At 31.7% G+C, this 19,580-nt stretch overlaps 3 protein-coding genes across 3 annotated transcripts; 2 read left to right on the forward strand and 1 right to left on the reverse strand.

The window, feature by feature from the left end:
- Nucleotides 1-8,835: 8,835 nt before the first annotated feature.
- On the forward strand, nt 8,836-9,252 carry LOC109157587 (zinc finger protein KNUCKLES-like). The gene has a single exon (XM_019305444.1). The coding sequence runs from the start codon at nt 8,836-8,838 to the stop codon at nt 9,250-9,252; it is 417 nt and encodes a 138-aa protein (XP_019160989.1).
- Nucleotides 9,253-10,876: 1,624 nt separating this feature from the next.
- On the forward strand, nt 10,877-14,141 carry LOC109157654. Its single transcript, XM_019305510.1, has 5 exons — nt 10,877-10,983; nt 11,207-12,118; nt 12,203-12,410; nt 13,612-13,694; nt 13,860-14,141. The coding sequence occupies exons 2-5, from the start codon at nt 11,306-11,308 to the stop codon at nt 13,932-13,934; spliced, it is 1,179 nt and encodes a 392-aa protein (XP_019161055.1). The 5' UTR covers nt 10,877-10,983; nt 11,207-11,305; the 3' UTR covers nt 13,935-14,141.
- Nucleotides 14,142-14,225: 84 nt separating this feature from the next.
- Nucleotides 14,226-16,411, reverse strand: LOC109157655. Its single transcript, XM_019305511.1, has 6 exons — nt 15,870-16,411; nt 15,703-15,771; nt 15,489-15,593; nt 15,107-15,226; nt 14,668-14,757; nt 14,226-14,574 (listed from the first exon to the last, which is right to left on the reverse strand). The coding sequence occupies exons 1-6, from the start codon at nt 16,353-16,355 to the stop codon at nt 14,458-14,460; spliced, it is 987 nt and encodes a 328-aa protein (XP_019161056.1). The 5' UTR covers nt 16,356-16,411; the 3' UTR covers nt 14,226-14,457.
- Between the last annotated feature and the right edge of the window lie 3,169 nt (nt 16,412-19,580).

The following is a 19,580-nucleotide window of genomic DNA, read 5'->3' on the forward strand; positions in this document are numbered from 1 at the left end:
GACCTATTAACAAAAGCCCTTAACGGCACCAGAGTTAGTTATTTATGTAACAAGTTGGGCATGATTAATATCTATGCTCCAACTTGAGGGGGAGTGTTATAGTTGGGGGAGTGTTATAGTGTGTATATATATATACTAGTTTTTTACACGCATTGCGCGATTGGGATAATGCCCAATGTTTTTCTTAAATAAGTATTTTAAAGTATATCAATGCAAGATTATATTAGAATTGTTCATGCATAGATAATTGAATCACTACAACAGAAAACACCTACCACGGCGGTTATTTTTATAAATACACGACGGCTCTTGAAGTGCCGTGTAGGTGACCGCCTTTGTAAATAAAGACTTTCTACGGCGGTTTTTTGAACCGCCGTGTATACTTCATATATATGGCGGTTTTTAACTGCCGTCTAATGTTAAGATGTACGCCATAGAATCTTTTAATTTACATGTATACACGGCGGTTTTCATGTGGAACCGCCGTCTATACATATATTTTGGACGTTAAAACATATGTACAGACAGCGGTTCTTTCTTGAAACCGCCGTCTATAGCTATAGTTTTAACGTATAAAACATACTTTATATGTCGGTCATTAAGTGACGTAGTATATATTAGAAGGCGGTTATTTTAAACCCGCCGTCTATTAAGTGACGTAGTATATAATATAAGGTGGTTATTTTAAAATTACCATCTATTATGTGCCGTAGTATATAATAGAAGGCGGTTATTTAGAAAACCGTATAACCGTCTTCTATTATTTGTCGTAGTATAAAAACATATAATAGAATACGGTTATTTAAAAAAACGTCTTCTATTAAGTGACGTGGTATATCATTTCTGTAGTAGTGAATGTTGAATTTGCGTATTTAAATTGGTAATTCTAAGTTTACAAATGCAAGATAATATAGTCAAGATAGGATTATAATTATCAATAAAATAATTGTATGGGTATGGTTGAAACCAAATACGTGACATAAGGGAGAGCAAATAAAAATTAAAGCATAAAATATTAAATATATACTAATATTGTTTAAGGAGATTCTGGTGGTTAGAGTTCTATTAAGACTTTAATATTAGAATTAGATTAATGTTGTAGTTATAATTCTATATTGGACTTTAATATTAGAATTAGATTAATGTTGTAATTAATGAAAAAGTTAACGGATCGGATAATCATATAATTAAGGATAAATTAAGAAATATCAAAGGAAAAATTAAAATCTGAACAATCTGGACTATTCATTTGATTTAATAATTTGACGGTCATTTTTCTACCCAATGTTTATAATTAAATAAATATTGAAAAAATTGTAAAAAAATGTCCCTCTATAATATGCCAATTATCAATGTCACCCCTGAATTACGAGTGGTGTAAATGTTGTCCCTCAATTATCAAAACGGTGCACATATAGCCCCTCCCATAACGAACATGTTGTTCCCCGTTAGTGTACAGCACCGTTAAGTCGGAGTAAATATGTAATTTAGTTGTTTTTTCCCTCCCTCGATTCGAAGTACCAGCGATGGGGAAAACCATAGGTCCGCTACGGGAGGGGCTATATGTGCACCATTTTGATAATTGAGGGGCAACATTTACACCACTCATAATTCAGGGGTGACATTGATAATCGACATATTATAGAGGGAAATTTTTTGTAATTTTCCCATAAATATTTGAAAGTATATCAATGCAAGATTATATATGAGAAGTTCAACATAAGTAATTTAATGTCTAATTTGTTTATTTAAATATTTAATTCATAGTATATGAATACAATGTAATATAGGAGATTCATTATAATTGTTACTAAACTTTTTTTAAATAGTAACCAAGTATTTTTGTTGTAAAGGATTCTAATATATTTAATGAATGCACATATATACAAGATCAATGAATGAATCAACGGTACCAGTCCTTTAGGTGTTTTGCTCAGTGTTCATTTAGTTCAACCATTATTGTTGAATAAATTATTATGGATAAAGAAATTCATAATTTAAGGAATTTAGATGTAGTAAAAATCTAAAAATTTTAATTATAATGTAACCAAAAGATATTGGACGATTGGTAAATATGATGTAACCCAAAGATCAAAATGCTAAAGAAAGTGTTTTGGTTATTCAACAGTTTGAAGCAACAATTTGTTCAAAACCACTTAAAATACATACATTGCAATTTACAATATTTTCGCTTCATGTTTTTTAGATTGATTTCTCCAAAACACATCTATATTTTTAAAAAAAATTATTATTAAAACAATTATTATTATTATTATTATTATTATTATTATTATTATTATTATTATTATTATTATTATTATTATTATTATATGTATACCCTTAGGTCATTTTAAATGTTAATTTAAACAGCTTATTTTTTCAAATATCTTTTTACCAACCGTTGATATAATTTGCTAGTCAAATCCACTAATATAATCCGCTAACGCTAACTGCTAACTGCTGATTGTCAAACAAGGACATTGCGAAGTAGTTTCTCACTTCAATTTGTTGTGTGATTTGAATACTCTCTTTGTCAACAAATCCCTCAAGTAGTTAATATAATTGGCTTTATTAATTTAAATTTTTTAATTTTTTTCATCTACTATATATACTAATAAGAGCCCAAGAGAGTTAGGCCTATAATGGGTAGAAAAAATGGTGGTCACAGATTTTAATCAAATGAATGCCTCAGATTGATTAAAAGATTGATAAGATTTAAATTTTACACTAAAATTTCCTAAAATACCCACACACCGTTACTAATTCCGTTAAAATTTTAAGAATTGCAGTTAGTTCACCGTTAACTTACTCATTGATTTCAATAAAAAAAAATAAAAAATAAAAAAGGTCTTAGGTTCGAACCTCATCCCAATCAAAGTTGGCATAATTAGTACTCTATTTTACTCCTATTAAATTATATAAATAATAATTTAGTAGCTACAACAAAAAATTATAGATATGCATTTCTTTAATTTAGAATTATGTGTCCACAATGCCTTTATTCAAAAAAAAAAAAATTATTCATTATCAATAAATTAAATAAGATAAATAATTGTATTAGTTATATTGTCTTTATTTTTCTACAATATAAAAATTCTTTATATTAAAATTTATTAATTGATTATATTCGCTACATTGTCCTTACAATGTTTTAATTCAGTGAAAAAAAAATTATTCATTATCAATAAATTAATTAAGAGAAATATTTACCTTCAAAAGAAAAATTAAGAGAAATATTTTCATTAGTTATATTGTCTTTATTTTTCTCAAATGTAAAATTTTTACATTCAAATTCATCAAGTGATTATATTCACTACATTGTCTATTATCTTTTTTGTGCACTATTTTTCTAATTATATATCAAAGTTATAATACAAAATAATGCTATATATTTATTTACCAAGTATTTTATTTTATTTTATTTTATTTTTTTTGAAAACAAGTATTTTATTAATACCATGAAAAAATTAAAAAAATATATAATTAATAAAGTCAACCATATTAACTACTTGAGAGATTTTGTGACAAAGAGAGTATTCAAATCACACAACAAATTGAAGTGAGAACTACCTTGCAAAGTCCTTGTTTGACAATCAGTAGTTAGCGGATTATATTAGCGGATTTGACCAACGAATTTATTTAATTATTAACATTGGGTAGAAAAAATGACCGTCAAATTATTAAATCAAATGAATGGTTCAAATTGTTCAGGTTTTAATTTTTTTTTTTTAATATTTTTCTAATTTATCCTTAATTATATGATTATCCATTTAACTTTTTCGTTAAATACCGTTAATTCACCGTTAGTCTAATTCTAATATTAACGTCTAATATAGAGTTATAATTAGACCATTAATCTAATTCTAATATTAAAGTCTTAATAGAACTTAACCACAAATCCTAATGTCGAAATCTCCTCAAACAATATTAGTATATATTTAATATTTTATGCCCTAATTTTTATTTGTTCTCCCTTATGTCCCGTATTTGGTTTCAACCATACCTATACAATTATTTTATTGACAATTATAATCAATCTTGACTATATTATCTTGCATTTGTAAACTTAGAATTACCTATTTAACCCGCACGGGCTTAGCTCAATGGTTTAGTGGACAATATTTGGGAGAAGAGACCAAGGTTTGAATCTCGGCGGCGGCAGTGCGGAATTATGTCCAAAGTGGGTAGATTCCTTGTTCGCACCGGCATTTGGTCATATCTGCTGAACCATTGAGTCACCGTGATTTACAACTTCCCACAATGCTCTGTCGGGTCGGAGTGTGGGGGGCCCTTGGGGTTGGGGACTCAACCTTTGCGAGAAGAATTACCTATTCAAATACGCAAATTCAACCTTCAATTATCTATGCATGAACAATTTCAATATAATCTTACCTTAATATACTTTAAAGTACTTATTTTTTAAAAAAAACATTGGGCATTATCCCAATCGCGCAATGCGCGTAAAAAACTAGTGGTACTAATAAAATACTTGGTAAATAAATATATAGCATTATTTTGTATTATAACTTTGATATTTAATTAAAAAATAGTGCACAAAAAAGATAATAGACAATGTAGTGAATATAATCTTTTGATGAATTTGAATGTAAAGAATTTTTACATTGTAGAAAAATAAAGACAATATAACTAATGAAATTTTTTCTCTTAATTAATTTATTGATAATGAATAATTTTTTTTAATAAAGACATTGTAGGGACAATGTAGCGGATATAATCAATTGATGAATTTGAATTTTGAATGTAAAGAATTTTTATATTGGAGAAAAATAAAGACAATATAACTAATGAAATTATTTCTCTTATTTAATTTATTGATAATGAATAATTTTTTTTTAATAAAGGCATTGTAGACACATAATTCTAAATTAAAGAAATGCATATGTATTATTTTTTGTTGTAGCTACTAAATTATTATTTAATTTAATAAGAGTAAAATAGAGTACTAATTATGTCAACTTTGATTGGGATGTGGTTCGAACCTAAGATCTTTCTTATTGAAATCAATGAGTAAGTTAACGGTGAACTAACCGAAATTAACGGAAAAGATAATATTTAACGGAAAAGTTAACGGATAATCATGTTCATTAAGGATAAATTAGGAAATCTCAAGAAAAAATTAAAATCTGATCAATCTAGCCATTCATATGATTAAAAAATTTGACCGCCATTTTTTCTACCCATTATAGGCCTAACTCTCTTGGGCTCTTATTAGTATAGTAGATAGTAGGTAGTAGATATATATATATATATATATATATATATATATATATATATATATATATATATATATATATATATATATATATATATATATATATATATATTAGGCAGTCTAGTCTTTTGGGAATTTGTTTCCTTGTTTGGTGTCTTCTAGCTTGTATATATATGGTTGTGTTGTGTATTCTCTTCTGAGGATGTACAGGAAATAATACATTCTTCTATTTCATAACATAACCAAACACAGGCTCATGTTCATGATTACAATTCATTCGTGAATAATAAATAATCTATGTTCACAAACAATAATATATGTTTAATTGCTTGTTCATGAATATGTTCGTAAACCTTATTTAAATGAATAAACGAGCTTGTTCACGAGCTCTTAGCAAACGAGCCTACAACCAGGGACGGAGGGAGAGGGGGGGCAGGGGGGCGGTTGCCCCCCCTCACCCCACCCCCACCCCCACCCCATATATAGTATTTGTATATATAGTACATCTTTTAGTATTAGTATAAAAAATCTATAAAATATTAATAAGAAGTGAGTTAGAGTAGGTGGTAGAGCACAGCTTTGGTAGTAATGAGGTTAAGGGTTCCATTTTTAGCATCAACATAGTTTTACAATTTTTTTTAAATATTACACACACTCTATAATAAGATTAAATTATTTTATTAATTATGAGTTTCGATGTGTTTTATTTTTCGTTCATATCCAACAATATTTTCAATTATATTTCTTAGGTAGTTTATTTATTTATTTTTAAATTATCTCTTTTGTTTTAATGTTTCGCCTTTTCTAAAAAAAAAAAAAACTAGTTTTTTACGCGCATTGCGCGATTGGGATAATGCCCAATGTTTTTTTTTTTTTAAATAAGTACTTTAAAGTATATTAAGGCAAGATTATATTGAAATTGTTCATGCATAGATAATTGAAGGTTGAATTTGCGTATTTAAATAGGTAATTCTTCTCCCAAAGGTTGAGTCCCCAACCCCAAGGGCCCCCCACACTCCGACCCGACAGAGCATTGTGGGAAGTTGTAAATCACGGTGACTCAATGGTTCAGCAGACAGGACCAAATGCCGGTGCGAACAAGGAATCTGCCCACTTTGGACATAATTCCCGCACTGCCGCCGCCGAGGTTCAAACATTGGCCTTTTCTCCCAAATACTGCCCACTAAACCATTGAGCTAAGCCCGTGCGGGTTAAATAGGTAATTCTAAGTTTACAAACGCAAGATAATATAGTCAAGATTGATTATAATTGTCAATAAAATAACTGTATAGGTATGGTTGAAACCAAATACGGGACATAAGGGAGAACAAATAAAAATTAGGGCATAAAATATTAAATATATACGGAATAAGGTTCAAATTGGCCACTGAACGTAACCTGAAAATGCAATTAGGCCACTGAACAAAAAAAAAAGTGCAATTAAGTCACTGAACACTCCAAAAATGTGCAATTTCACCTGATAGCAGGTTACCCTCAATTTTAGCAGGTTATCTGCTTACGTGGCAGCTGAGTTGGCATTTTTAATAAATTTTAAATCTTTTTTAATAAATTTTAATAATAAATTTTTATTTAAAAAAAAAAATTAAAAAATAAAAATGACTTTATTTTATTTTTTATTTATTTTTTTTTCAATTTTTTATAAATTTTATTATTAAAATTAATTATTAAAAATTATTAAAAATGCCAACTCAGCTGCCACGTAAGCTGATAACCTGCTAAAATTGATGGTAACCTGCTATCTGGTGAAATTGCATACGTTTGGAGAGTTCAGTGACCTAATTGTCCATTTTTGGAGTGTTCAGTGGCCTAATTGCACTTTTTATTCGTTCAGTGGCCTAATTGCATTTTCAGGTTACATTCAGTGGCCAATTTGAACCTTATTCCAATATATACTAATATTGTTTGAGGAGATTTCGACATTAGGATTTGTGGTTAAGTTCTATTAAGACTTTAATATTAGAATTAAATTAATGGTGTAATTATAATTCTATATTAGACGTTAATATTAGAATTAGACTAACGGTGAATTAACGGTATTTAACGGAAAAGTTAAATGGATAATCATATAATTAAGGATAAATTAGAAAAACTTTAAAAAAAATTAAAACCTGAACAATTTGAATCATTCATTTGATTTAATAATTTGGCGGTCATTTTTTCTACCCAATGTTAATAATTAAATAAATTCGTTGGTCAAATCCGCTAATATAATCCGCTAACTGTTGATTGTCAAACAAGGACATTACAAGGTAGTTCTCACTTCAATTTGTTGTGTGATTTGAATACTCTCTTTGTCACAAAATCTCTCAAGTAGTTAATATGATTGGCTTTATTAATTATATATTTTTTTAATTTTTTCATGGTATTAATAAAATACTTGGTAAATAAATATATAGCATTATTTTGTATTATAACTTTGATATTTAATTAGAAAAATAATGCCCAAAAAAGATAAGAGACAATGTAGTGAACATAATCAATTGATGAATTTGAATGTAAAAATTTTTAACGGAAAAGTTAAATGGATAATCATATAATTAAGAGTTAATAACCAAAATGGTCCCTCGACTATGTCATAATTACCAATTTAGTCCTCGACTACCATTTTTATCCAATTAAGTCCTCAACTATGTAATCTTTACCCAATTTAGTCCTCCTTTAACTTGGCTGTTAGTTGATGGTTAAAATTAGGGGCAAAAGTGTAATTTAATAAGCTTCCTTCATTTGATCTCCCGTTCAACACCGACTTGTCGCCCAGGGATTGCTCCTGTGACACAGAACAATTCTGAATTGCTCCTGTGCCTAATGGATATGTTCTTCAAAGACTATTTCCTTTTAACATGTATAAATGCATTTGATAGAGGTTGCTTACTGACTGAACACATGGAGGGTGAATTGGGTGTTAAAGTCCTAGAAATGAGGTTGAAACTGAAGAACTGAAAGTTCAGGGTAGGAACAAATTCAGAATTCCTAAAGAGGGAGAATAAGATTTCCCGATCCTGGAATGAACATTTGGCTGTGCTTTTTTGTTTATGAAAGGTGAAAATATTTAACATCCTGTTTTCAACAGAATGAAAACAAAGGGAATATGAATAGAATTTCAAAGTCAATAGAGTAGAGAAGGAAGGCTATTTCATTGTTGGACTCATAAAAAATAGCACTGAGTATACAAGGAATAACATTCTAGAGTTTGGTTGGCTTAAGGAATGGAAAAGGACTATACCATCAAATAGCCTAAATACCCATATTCACGACTGAATCTGATGACCTCAATATATTTTAAAGAACATAGTTTAAATTGAAGAAATTAAATCCTATTTATTTAATATAGATAACCAAGAAAAATATATATTATAGATGCATATGTATTCACTATTAACAAAACTAGCAAGATTTTCGACTTCTAGCCATCATGAGCTGCATGGAGGGTAGAAAGGAAAGGTTTACAAGGGTGTTTTTGCCTTCTAAAATAGCAAATCTGAGTCAGGGGTTTGGACTGCATTCCCTGGAATAGAAAACAAAAGGTGTTGGCAATTCCATGGGATTCCCATCCCATTCATGGTAAATTCTGTGAATAAAAGATGCCAGTAAGGATTGGGTTGGAATTGAAGGAGACAACGCCTCCTCGACGACCGTCGTCTTCGTCTTCTACAACGTTCCCTTGCCTCTACTGCTCCCGCAAGTTCTACACTTCCCAAGCTCTCGGCGGCCACCAGAACGCCCACAAGCGGGAAAGAGCCGCCACCGGTCGTAGCTTGTACCCGGCCGCCGCCTCCTCCACTGCGCTGTCATCCGTTCCTAGTTATTCCAACCCGCCGGCCAGCAGCTATTACGGGCTCCAAACACCGCTTCTCCTCCACTCCACCGCCACCACCACCACCTTCAACTCCCTAGGCGACCACTATTTCGCCACCGTCGTTCCTCCTCCTCCACCTTGCGATCTCGAAGGCCTTGTTCTGGGTCCAGCACAAGCCGGTGGTGAAGGAGAGATCAGATGAAGGAAGTTTATAAAATTACAATTTTGCCCCTAACTTTAACCATCAACTAACAGACAAGTTAACGGAGGATTAAATTGGGCAAAAATTACATAGTTGATGACTTAATTGGGTAAGAATGATAATCGAGGACTGAATTGGTAATTATGACATAGTCGAGGGACCATTTTGGTTATTAACTCTATAATTAAGGATAAATTAGAAAAACTTAAAAAAAAAAAAATTAAAACCTGAACAATTTGAATCATTCATTTGATTTAATAATTTGGCGGTCATTTTTTCTACCCAATGTTAATAATTAAATAAATTCGTTGGTCAAATCCGCTAATATAATCTGCTAACTGTTGATTGTCAAACAAGGACATTGCAAGGTAGTTCTCACTTCAATTTGTTGTGTGATTTGAATACTCTTTTTGTCACAAAATCTCTCAAGTAGTTAATATGGTTGGCTTTATTAATTATATATTTTTTTTTTAATTTTTTCATGGTATTAATAAAATACTTGGTAAATAAATATATAGCATTATTTTGTATTATAACTTTGATATTTAATTAGAAAAATAATGGGCACAAAAAAAGATAATAGACAATGTAGTGAATATAATCAATTGATGAATTTGAATGTATTACATTTGAGAAAAATAAAGACAATATAACTAATGAAAATATTTCTCTTAATTAATTTATTGATAATGAATAATTTTTTTTCACTGAATTAAGATATTGTAAGGACAATGTAGCGAATATAATCAATTAATAAATTTGAATATAAAGAATTTTTATACTGTAGAAAAATAAAGACAATATAACTAATACAATTGTTTCTCTTATTTAATTTATTGATTATTGATAATGAATAATTTTTTTTTGAATAAAGGCATTGTGGACACATAATTCTAAATTAAAGAAATGCATATCTATAATTTTTTGTTGTAGCTACTAAATTATTATTTATATAATTTAATAAGAGTAAAATAGAGTACTAATTATGCCAACTTTGATTGGGATGAGGTTCGAACCTAAGACTTTTTTTTTTATTGAAATCAATGAGTAAGTTAATGGTGAACTAACGACAATTCTTAAAATTTTAACGAAATTAGTAACGGTGTGTGGGTATTTTAGGAAATTTTAGTGTAAAATTTAAATCTTATCAATCTTTTAATCAATCTGAGCCATTCATTTGATTAAAATCTGTGACCGTCATTTTTTTTACCCATTATAGGCCTAACTCTCCTGGACTCTTATTAGTATAGTATATAGTAGATAGATAGTAGATAGTAGATAGATAGTAGATAGTAGATAGTAGATTTCTAAATCCGTCTGTACTGTTTCGCCCCCCCCCCCCTCCTCAACCGAATTTCTGACTCCGTCCCTGCTTACAACTATTCAGACTGTTCGTTTATAAATCGAGCTCTAAAATTTGTTCATTTATATTCGTTCACCTTAATAAACAAACATAAACAAAGATTTAACGAACAAGACTTAACGAACACAAATACAAAAATTAGTAATTTACCAAAAGCTCTATTCCTTAACAACCCTACTAAAAGGGTAAATTGTCTGCGACTCTGCGTCCGAAGAAGAGTTGGCCGTTGCTGTGCTTTATGGGGTGTTTGGTTGGCATGAATTGCATTGTAATTGAATTGTAACTCTCCGAAACTACCAGTCCATAGTCCATCCGCAGAAACCATTGCCCTATCTTCTCCGCGGCTCTGATTTTCCGGCGATTCTCAGGTGACACTTATGGCCGAGTTAACCCTACTTCATGTATTTATACACGGAGTACACAAATTGCGAATAATTTTTTTTTTTTTTTTTTAAGTTAAAATGCATATTTACGCATGCATTTGTTTTCCTGTGTTTAACATTTACACTTGTTTTTCTTTCACCCTCCAATTCTTACCTTGGTCTTCGGGAAGCCGAGAATTTTATTTATTTATATATTTTTTGGTTGCAGTTTGCGGTGATTATTTTTCTATACTGGTTTTGGGAATGGTAAGTGCATGTGAGAAAATAAATTGATTGTAGGAAACAAAAGGGGAAAAAGATAATAATAATGGCGAAGCGGGGGAAGAAGAGGAAGAAGAGGTATGGCATGTCTGGTGCAGGACATAGGAATGTGAAGTGTGATACCAAAGATTCCAAGTTTGAGAAAATCTCAACACAGGTGGATGGTGATTATATGCTGTATTTAGAAACCCTAGACAGTAGCCAAGAAAGTTGCTTTGAATGGGAAGATAGTCTGGATCATAATGATAATGATAATGATATCGACCCTCAGTATAGAATCTTTTTGGATAATACTGTACAAAAAGGGACAGCGTATGTGACTACACTCGAGGAGAATGGATTGCCCTTATATCTGCACTATGAAAAAGAAGAGGTCATATCTAGTGATGAGCGGAATGATGTTCATAGGAGAAAAGTGAAGAAGACTAGGAAAGGAGGTGATGGGAAATATTTGGAGGATCTTAAGGTAAAGGGCAATGTGGAAAGACCAAGAATTTTAAGGAGTGATGTGAGGAATTGTGAAAAATCAGTGCTTGGACCATTGAATCCTGTTTCTATTGGGAGAAGGCAGCCTTTGTCCGGGAAACAACACGAGTATAATATGAAGAATAAGTCAGATAAAGAGCAGAGAACTTCGAGTACAGGTGCCGAGGAGAAATATCTAGACAAAGATTATGCTCTTTTCCTGCAATGCATGCAATGTGAAGGATACACCTTGAAGGCTTTATTTCCAGACAACCAGCATGTGGAATATGATCGTGATGATTCTGGAGATGATGAAGTCCTGGTTATAGATTCCTTTACATTTCACAATGGGGGAAGCTTCCATCCATGTGTCCCTTCAACAGATTATTGCGAGGTTGTTTTCCCCTGCCTCGTGCCCCTCCTTTTCATCCGCTTATGACTTTCTATTTTTAATTTGAGTTACCCTTGAATTATTTAGGTGGGCAACACACTGTACGAAGACTCTCAATTTAGACAGGAGATAATCAGTATTCTTAGGACGCCCTATGACCAAGCAGAGTTTGAAAAGCTTTTGCAAGATGTCAAAGTTCAAAAGCCAATTGATAGAAATTTGGAGTTACGCCATGGGAGAGAGAGACGCTGCCCATCAAATAGAATTGGAAAATCTTATCTTGATCACTTTGATGGTAAAAATTTACGTTTTGCAAGTTACTTGTCCAGATCTAAGCAATTCTCTTTTTGTTTTAAAGTTATGCGAACTACCATACCATATTACCATATGATGATTTCATTGTACATGTGGATGTAGTGTCTGATTTCATGCAACAAGAAGCTCCAAATGATATCCCTCTTCATAGTTGACAATATAGTTTTTTGACATAGCTATATGCATTCGAGTGACATTGATCCCACTGAATAAAATATTGGGGTTAATATATAAATAACAAAAGTCTAATTGTCTAAATAGGGAAGAACTTTTTAAAACTCTTATGGGTAAAATGAACACCTTCATCAATGAATTTTCGTAAAAATCATGTTGATCGTTGAGATAATTTATATTTCAATGCCTTATAAAATAATATTCCGTATTAATTTAAGCTGTTGATCCCACTGAATTTCATTCCTAGCTCTGCCACCACATATGCTCCGCAAATTTGGAACCATCTGCACTTAAAAATCTTTGTTTGTAGTTTGATGTTTCCTTGGTGTAGTTTGATTAAAGTCGGCTTTTAAATTAATTCCAGAACTTATTCTGTCATATTTAGGGCACTTAGTTCCTACTACAAATTTTGGTTGAGAAAGATATGAGATTCCACAAATGTGCTTTCTTCTATATTCCCTCTATGGTAGCTTAAAGTTCTAGTTTAGTAGAGGCGTAGAGCACATAGTTTTTCATGCCTTTACATGCATATAATATGGAGAAAGGGAAAGAAGCCACTTGTGTGCCCTGTTGCACTCTCTCTCGTTCTCATTCAAACACACGGTGTGAAGCTTGCACATTTTCTTACGGGGTGAAATATGCTTGATTTGAGTTTTATAGTTTAAGTGTGATTTTGTTTCTTGTAGTTTCTCTAGTATTTTTTTCTTTTTTTTTTTAATAATGGAAAATCATTTTCCATCTCTTGAACTGGTGTCCTTTGTCAAGTTGTTTTTAGTTATCCTTGTTATGTACTTTTTTACTTTTATGCCTTCTTCTAACACTTGTGTATATCCACTCTATATTCCTGCAATACTAGAGCATTTGTATTATCTTTATCTATCATATCTTGAGAAAATTAAAATTGTGTTCTTTAAAAGATCGAAGAATGCCTGCCTTAATGTGAAAATTTAAAAACATGAATGCCTGCATGGATGCATTGATGTATACCTTTTCACACAAACATGCAGGTTTTAACAACAAACTTGAAGAAGTGAGTCCTGACAAACATAAAATGTTGAACATCTTGCGTGGATTTTTCTATTGGCTACAGGTGAGTGGCATTTTTTCTGCACTTTGTTTGTTAATATACAATAGTGATTAAGAATTTTATGCAGATTATCTCCTTTATGCTATTTTATTTTGCTTGAGCTATCTTATAGCTGTAATCATTTATGAGTAATTGGGGTGGGTGAGTTGTTCAACTATACTGTTGCAGAATATGAGTAAGAAAGGAGCGTTCAAGCCTTGGGAGGACCCAAAATGCCTTGCTGTTATGCCTGGATCTTGCTAGGAGGGAGGAGTTGGAAAGACACAATTAAAATTCCTTTTTGCAGCAGCCAGCAGGAATGTAGTGTAGTAGTGTTTTTGAGACTTGAGATGGCAATTAAAGGCTACTTTTTTCTCTTTAAATATGTACTAGTAGTTTTGTATCCACAACTTGAAAACTGAAAAGATAGCAATCAAAGTAATTTGGTCATGTATGTTCCTTTGGTTTTCATATTAATATAATTGCTTCACAATGACATTCTCATTTCTCAGAACTCAATCCTCAAAAGGAATTGAAGTTGTGCAAAATTGCACATATTGGAATAAGGTTTCTCATATCACAGGGCATAGGACGGAGAAGTAGAGTGATATTTTACAATACATAGATTACAACTAATAATAGGTTGGAGACTCTGATTAAAGCTTGAGCTTGTGGCACAGCCTAAACAGTACTAACATGCAATGCATCCAAAATTGAAGTAAAATCAAACTCTACTTGACTAATGTCACCATCTAATTCTACAAGATCGATCGATCATTATGCATGCCTAAAACCAATTTGATGTACTGAAGTCCCTAAGCTTTCTAAGGTGCTTTTCCATATCTTCCCGCGTCTTCTTCCACTCTTCTTTCTGTATCACAAGAGAAGGATCTTCTCTTTCTTCCTAAAAATACAGAAATATATAGCAGTTTCCACATTAAATACACAAATAATATGATAATAAAAATTCCTTGCAATTCTGATTTGAACTACTTACCGATGGGATTATTTTGAAAGAGTTTCCATTATCATGGATGACAAGCAAATCATTCTTTCTATCCCTGTTTATTCCGTCTGGAACTGTTACCTATTTCAAAGAATTTGAATATTATTAATTAGTAATGAAATTACGTAAAATAAACTGAAATCAGAATTGGCTTGGCAAATGCACAGTAAAATTTGATCATCAAAGGCTTGAAGATGTATTCAAGGAAGAATAACACCTAAACAAACACATTTCAACTTGGTTCCAAATGTACAAGGTAAATGTTTAGTTTGTGGCCTTAAGCCAACAGGAAATGGAAACAGAAAAAAATAAGATTCTATACCCTCTTGTAATCAAAGCGAAATTCATAGAAAATCAAAAGCACCAATTGGAGCTATACATATCATCACTAGATCCAATTAAATACATTAAAATCAAACAAGTCACTTACCACCACTTTAGCTCTTGTAATAGATTTGGTTTTCGAATCAATAACATAAATCTCCTCAAAATCGAGAACGAAATCTGGATCACCTAATCTGCGGTTCCTATAATGCTTTGTCAAGTATACCTGCAAGAAGATCAAGATTATTGCAAGTCTGCAACTCCAAGAAGGAGCAGTGCATTAGTATTATTCATCTCTTAGAGATCAGATCACAGCCATTGCAGTATTTTTACTTCTCTTTCTCTCCATAACAAAAAAAACAACCAAATCCATATCCTGGAATATTCATCCTAAATCACGTACTTCACACCTACTCAATACTACCATATAGCATTGGAATTATAGATAGTGTATAATATAATAATGCACTGAATAGAAGATGCTATACCTTCAATACTTCCCTCTCCGATTTGTACATGGGATCCCTAGGCGCATCAATGGGAGGCTCTGTCACATTGTAGGATCCATATTCACTTTTTCCACATCTAATATACTACAAACAATGAAAAATACTTTGATTGTTAAACCACTAACTAACATGGAAATACAGATTTTTTAATAAGTATAGTATAATCAAGTGATGAAGTTGGAGTATATGAAACCTTTTGAGGCATTGGTGCAAGAAGCTTGGGAATTGCATACACATCAGTATCCGGTGGAGTAACGTACATCTGCAAACAATAAAAACACATTAAAATTGGTGAAATTAACATGCTAATTGCTGTGGTATGCTCAAATCTGAGAGTAAAAAGCAACGGATTTCCTCGACCTCACGGAAATCATACACGTCGTTGTCAGGATCGGGAGGTCTGCGGATGAAGAAATCGCAGTGATGGAGGCTAATCTTGTGGAATTCGTCTTCGTTGATTCTGTAATCAACGATTTTCTCAGAGTCCCAACCCTGGGTGGAGACGAAGCTGCTGCTGTAGACCATGGCAATGTCGTCGTCGCCGCCGGTGCCGGCGGCTGAGATGGAAAGGGCGAGGGAGGTGTCGTAATCGACATCGAAGTCTTTCTTGTTGTCGGCTTCCTCAACCTCATCCTCGTCCATGTCGTAGTCGTCTGGGCCTCCACCGTCCGCGTCGCCGTCGTCAGTCCATGCCCGAAAGTCGAGCCTCGGCCGAGGAATCGGCCTCAAACTCCATGCAATTGGCTTCGTGTAGGTGAGAAGGGAAGTAGTACACTGCAGCGAAGGCGCGGTTATTGAGGAAGGAAGCTTTGGTGGAAGAAAGGTGAGAAGGAGAGCAGCATTCATGGAGGCTTTTGGTCTCGGTAGAGCTAGAGAGGGAGAAAGAACCGTTAATATATTTTGGATAATAAAAGTGCGGATTTGGGTATTTATCAATTTTCATTTTTCACCTCTTGAGCTGTGGACCGTCAACCGTGTGGTACTTTCGACTTTCGGCCCCCGAAATTAAGAAAAATTGGAGTGTGCCCAAAAACTATTATGAATTTATGACCTTTTTTATTTTTTATTTTTTATTTTTTATTTTTTTTATGTAGCATTTTTTCGCCTTATACTCATATTTGTCTCCTCAATTATTTTTAAAGTGGTGGTATTTCCTTCTTTAATGTAAAATGAACATTTTTACTATTAAAATAATTATTTCATTTATTTTATTCTCTAACAAATTATTTTTTAAATGTAGAGATAACCACGATTCGATTTGAACTGAACCAGACACTATAACAACCGAATGGACTGTTACGATTCATAACAAAAAAAAAAAAAAATAATTGTTGAATTTAAACTATTTTAAAACAGAAAATAAAATTTAAAATAAATAAATAAATTTTGAACCGGTGGTTCAAACCAAAACTGGAATCCGAATAAATGTGAACGGGAACCGAATAAATTTATCATTTAAAAATGAGTTAATACCCAAAATCGTCCTCGACTATAGTGGTTTTTCTCAATTTCATCATAAACGACTTTGGTGACCTAATATCGTCCCAGACTTTTGTGTTTCGCTCAATTTAGTCCCAGACTTTTGTGTTTTTGCCCAATTTAGTCCTTCACTTGTTATTCTGTCCATTTGGTGTTAAATAAATAGACAATTCAGTAATTTTAATATTGGCATCTCTTTACTCATAGACATGTGAACTGCGAAATCTTTTTTTTTTTTTACGAATTACTCCTAAAACTGCGAATATAAAATTTGATTTGCAGGTCCAGGAGTAATTCTGTGTGTAATTCGTACAAGAAAGAGGAATTTCGCACTTCACAAGTTGAAAGTAAAGAGAGATCAATATTGACATTACTGAATTGTCCCTTTATTTAACACCAATTTGACGGGATAACAAATGGAGGACTAAATTGAGCGAAACACAAAAGTCTGGGACGATATTAGGTCACCAAAGTCGTTTAGGACGAAATTGAGAAAAACCACTATAGTCGAGGACGATTTTGGGTATTAACTCATTTAAAAATCGTGTTTACAAATCTGTTCGATTCCAATTCGCATTTATTATGATTCCAGTTTCGGTTTAAACGGCCGGTTCAAAATTTATATATTTATTTTTATATATTTTATTTTTAAAATAATCTAAATTCAAAAATTTTTTTATTTTATTTTATTTTTTTCCAGTTGTGAATCGTAACAAGAACCACCTCTGTTATTTCAGTTCAGTTGATATAGTATCCGGTTAGGTTCAAATTGAACCACAGTCATCCCTACATCTAAACAATAATTTATTGGAGAAGAAAAATAAATGAAATAATTATTTTAAGGGTAAAAATGTCCATTTAACATCAAATGGAAAAAATTGTCACTTTAAAAATAATTGAGGGGACAAATATGAATACATGAATAACTCAGGGAGAAAAAGTGCTATCAGCCTATAATTCGGGGAAAAAGTGTCATTTTTCCTAATAATAATAATAATAATCTAAAAACATAATAAGTGTCAATACAAGTTATGTCCTTGATTTTTGTCACTTTTTTATATGCTAATAAATATATACATTTTGCTTTAATTGTTGTAGATTCATTTGCATTGGACAAAATCACCCTTACACCGTTATAACACCGTTAGTTTTTAATCTATCTACCAATCTTACCATACACCTACATCTATCATATCTTTTTCCTATTTTTAATTATCATTTTATTAAAATTATCATATAACAATTAATTTAATTATAAATTATATTTTAATTAAATATTTATATGAATGTTAAATTATATATGTGTATCATATATATATATATATATATATATATATATATATATATATATATATATATATATATATATATATATATATATATATATGTATGTATGTATATTATTTGTGTATCCATATCAATATATCATATATCACTATATTATCAAATATATGATAATTCAAAAGTATCATCACTTTAAGAAATTGCAAAACATAATTTACTAATTTTTTAAATTTTGTTACTTATAAATATTTTGATATTGGGCATAAGTTTTCGCGCATCGCGCGTACAAAATGCTAGTAATAATAATATGTGGTGATGGTAGTGGTGTTGGTGGTGGTAGTGGTGGTGCAATAGTGGTGGTGGTGTTTGTGGTAGTAGTTTAAAGTCATGCACCATAAACTTTAAATATATGCACCTGAAGTCTGGGAGCCATTATTCATAAGGAAAAGAAGTTGGGCATCTTAACAGTTAATTCTATGCACCATAAGCTGTAAGTTCATTCATCTTACGCTTTAAAGTCATGCACCTTAAGCTCTAAATATATGCACCTTAAGTCTAGGGGCCATTATTCGTAAGGAAAAGAAGTTGTGCACCTTAATAGTTAATTTGATGCACCTTAACAGTTAATTTGATGCACCTTAAGCTGTAAATTCAAGCACCTTATGCTTTAAATATATGCATCTAAAGTCTGGGAGCCATTATTCGTAAGGAAAAGAAGTTGTACACATTAATAGTTAATTTTATGCACCTTAAGCTTTAAAGTCATGAATCTTAAGCTTTAAATATATGCAACTTAAATCTAGGGGCCATTATTCGTAAGGAAAAGAAGTTGTGCACCTTAACAGTTAATTTGATGCACCTTAAGCTATAAATTCATGCATCTTAAAGTACAAACTTATGCCCCTTAAGGAGCAAAATTATGCACATAAAGTTTCAGCTTCACAGTTTCAAAGTTTTGCAAATTTATGCACCTAAAGATCCAAATTTATGCACCTTAAGCAAAATTACACCTTAATTTACAAATTATGCACCGTAAGGTGCAAATTTATGCACTTTAAATGTAGATACAAAGAAATAAGAATTGAGCTTTTATCTCACGCATAAAGTAAAAGGCAGTTCACAAAAATATTTATGGATATTAAGAAAAAGACAAAAAGCTCCTTATTATAAGGTTCAAATTGGCCACTGAACTTAACCTGAAAATGCAATTAGGCCACTGAACGAAAAAAAGATGCAATTAGACCACTGAACACCCAAAAACGTGCAATTAGGCCACTGAACACTCTAAATGTATGCAATTTTACCGGA

This window comes from Ipomoea nil, unplaced genomic scaffold, assembly GCF_001879475.1.
Source record: "Ipomoea nil cultivar Tokyo-kokei standard unplaced genomic scaffold, Asagao_1.1 scaffold2791, whole genome shotgun sequence".
NCBI classification, from domain to species: domain Eukaryota; kingdom Viridiplantae; phylum Streptophyta; class Magnoliopsida; order Solanales; family Convolvulaceae; genus Ipomoea; species Ipomoea nil.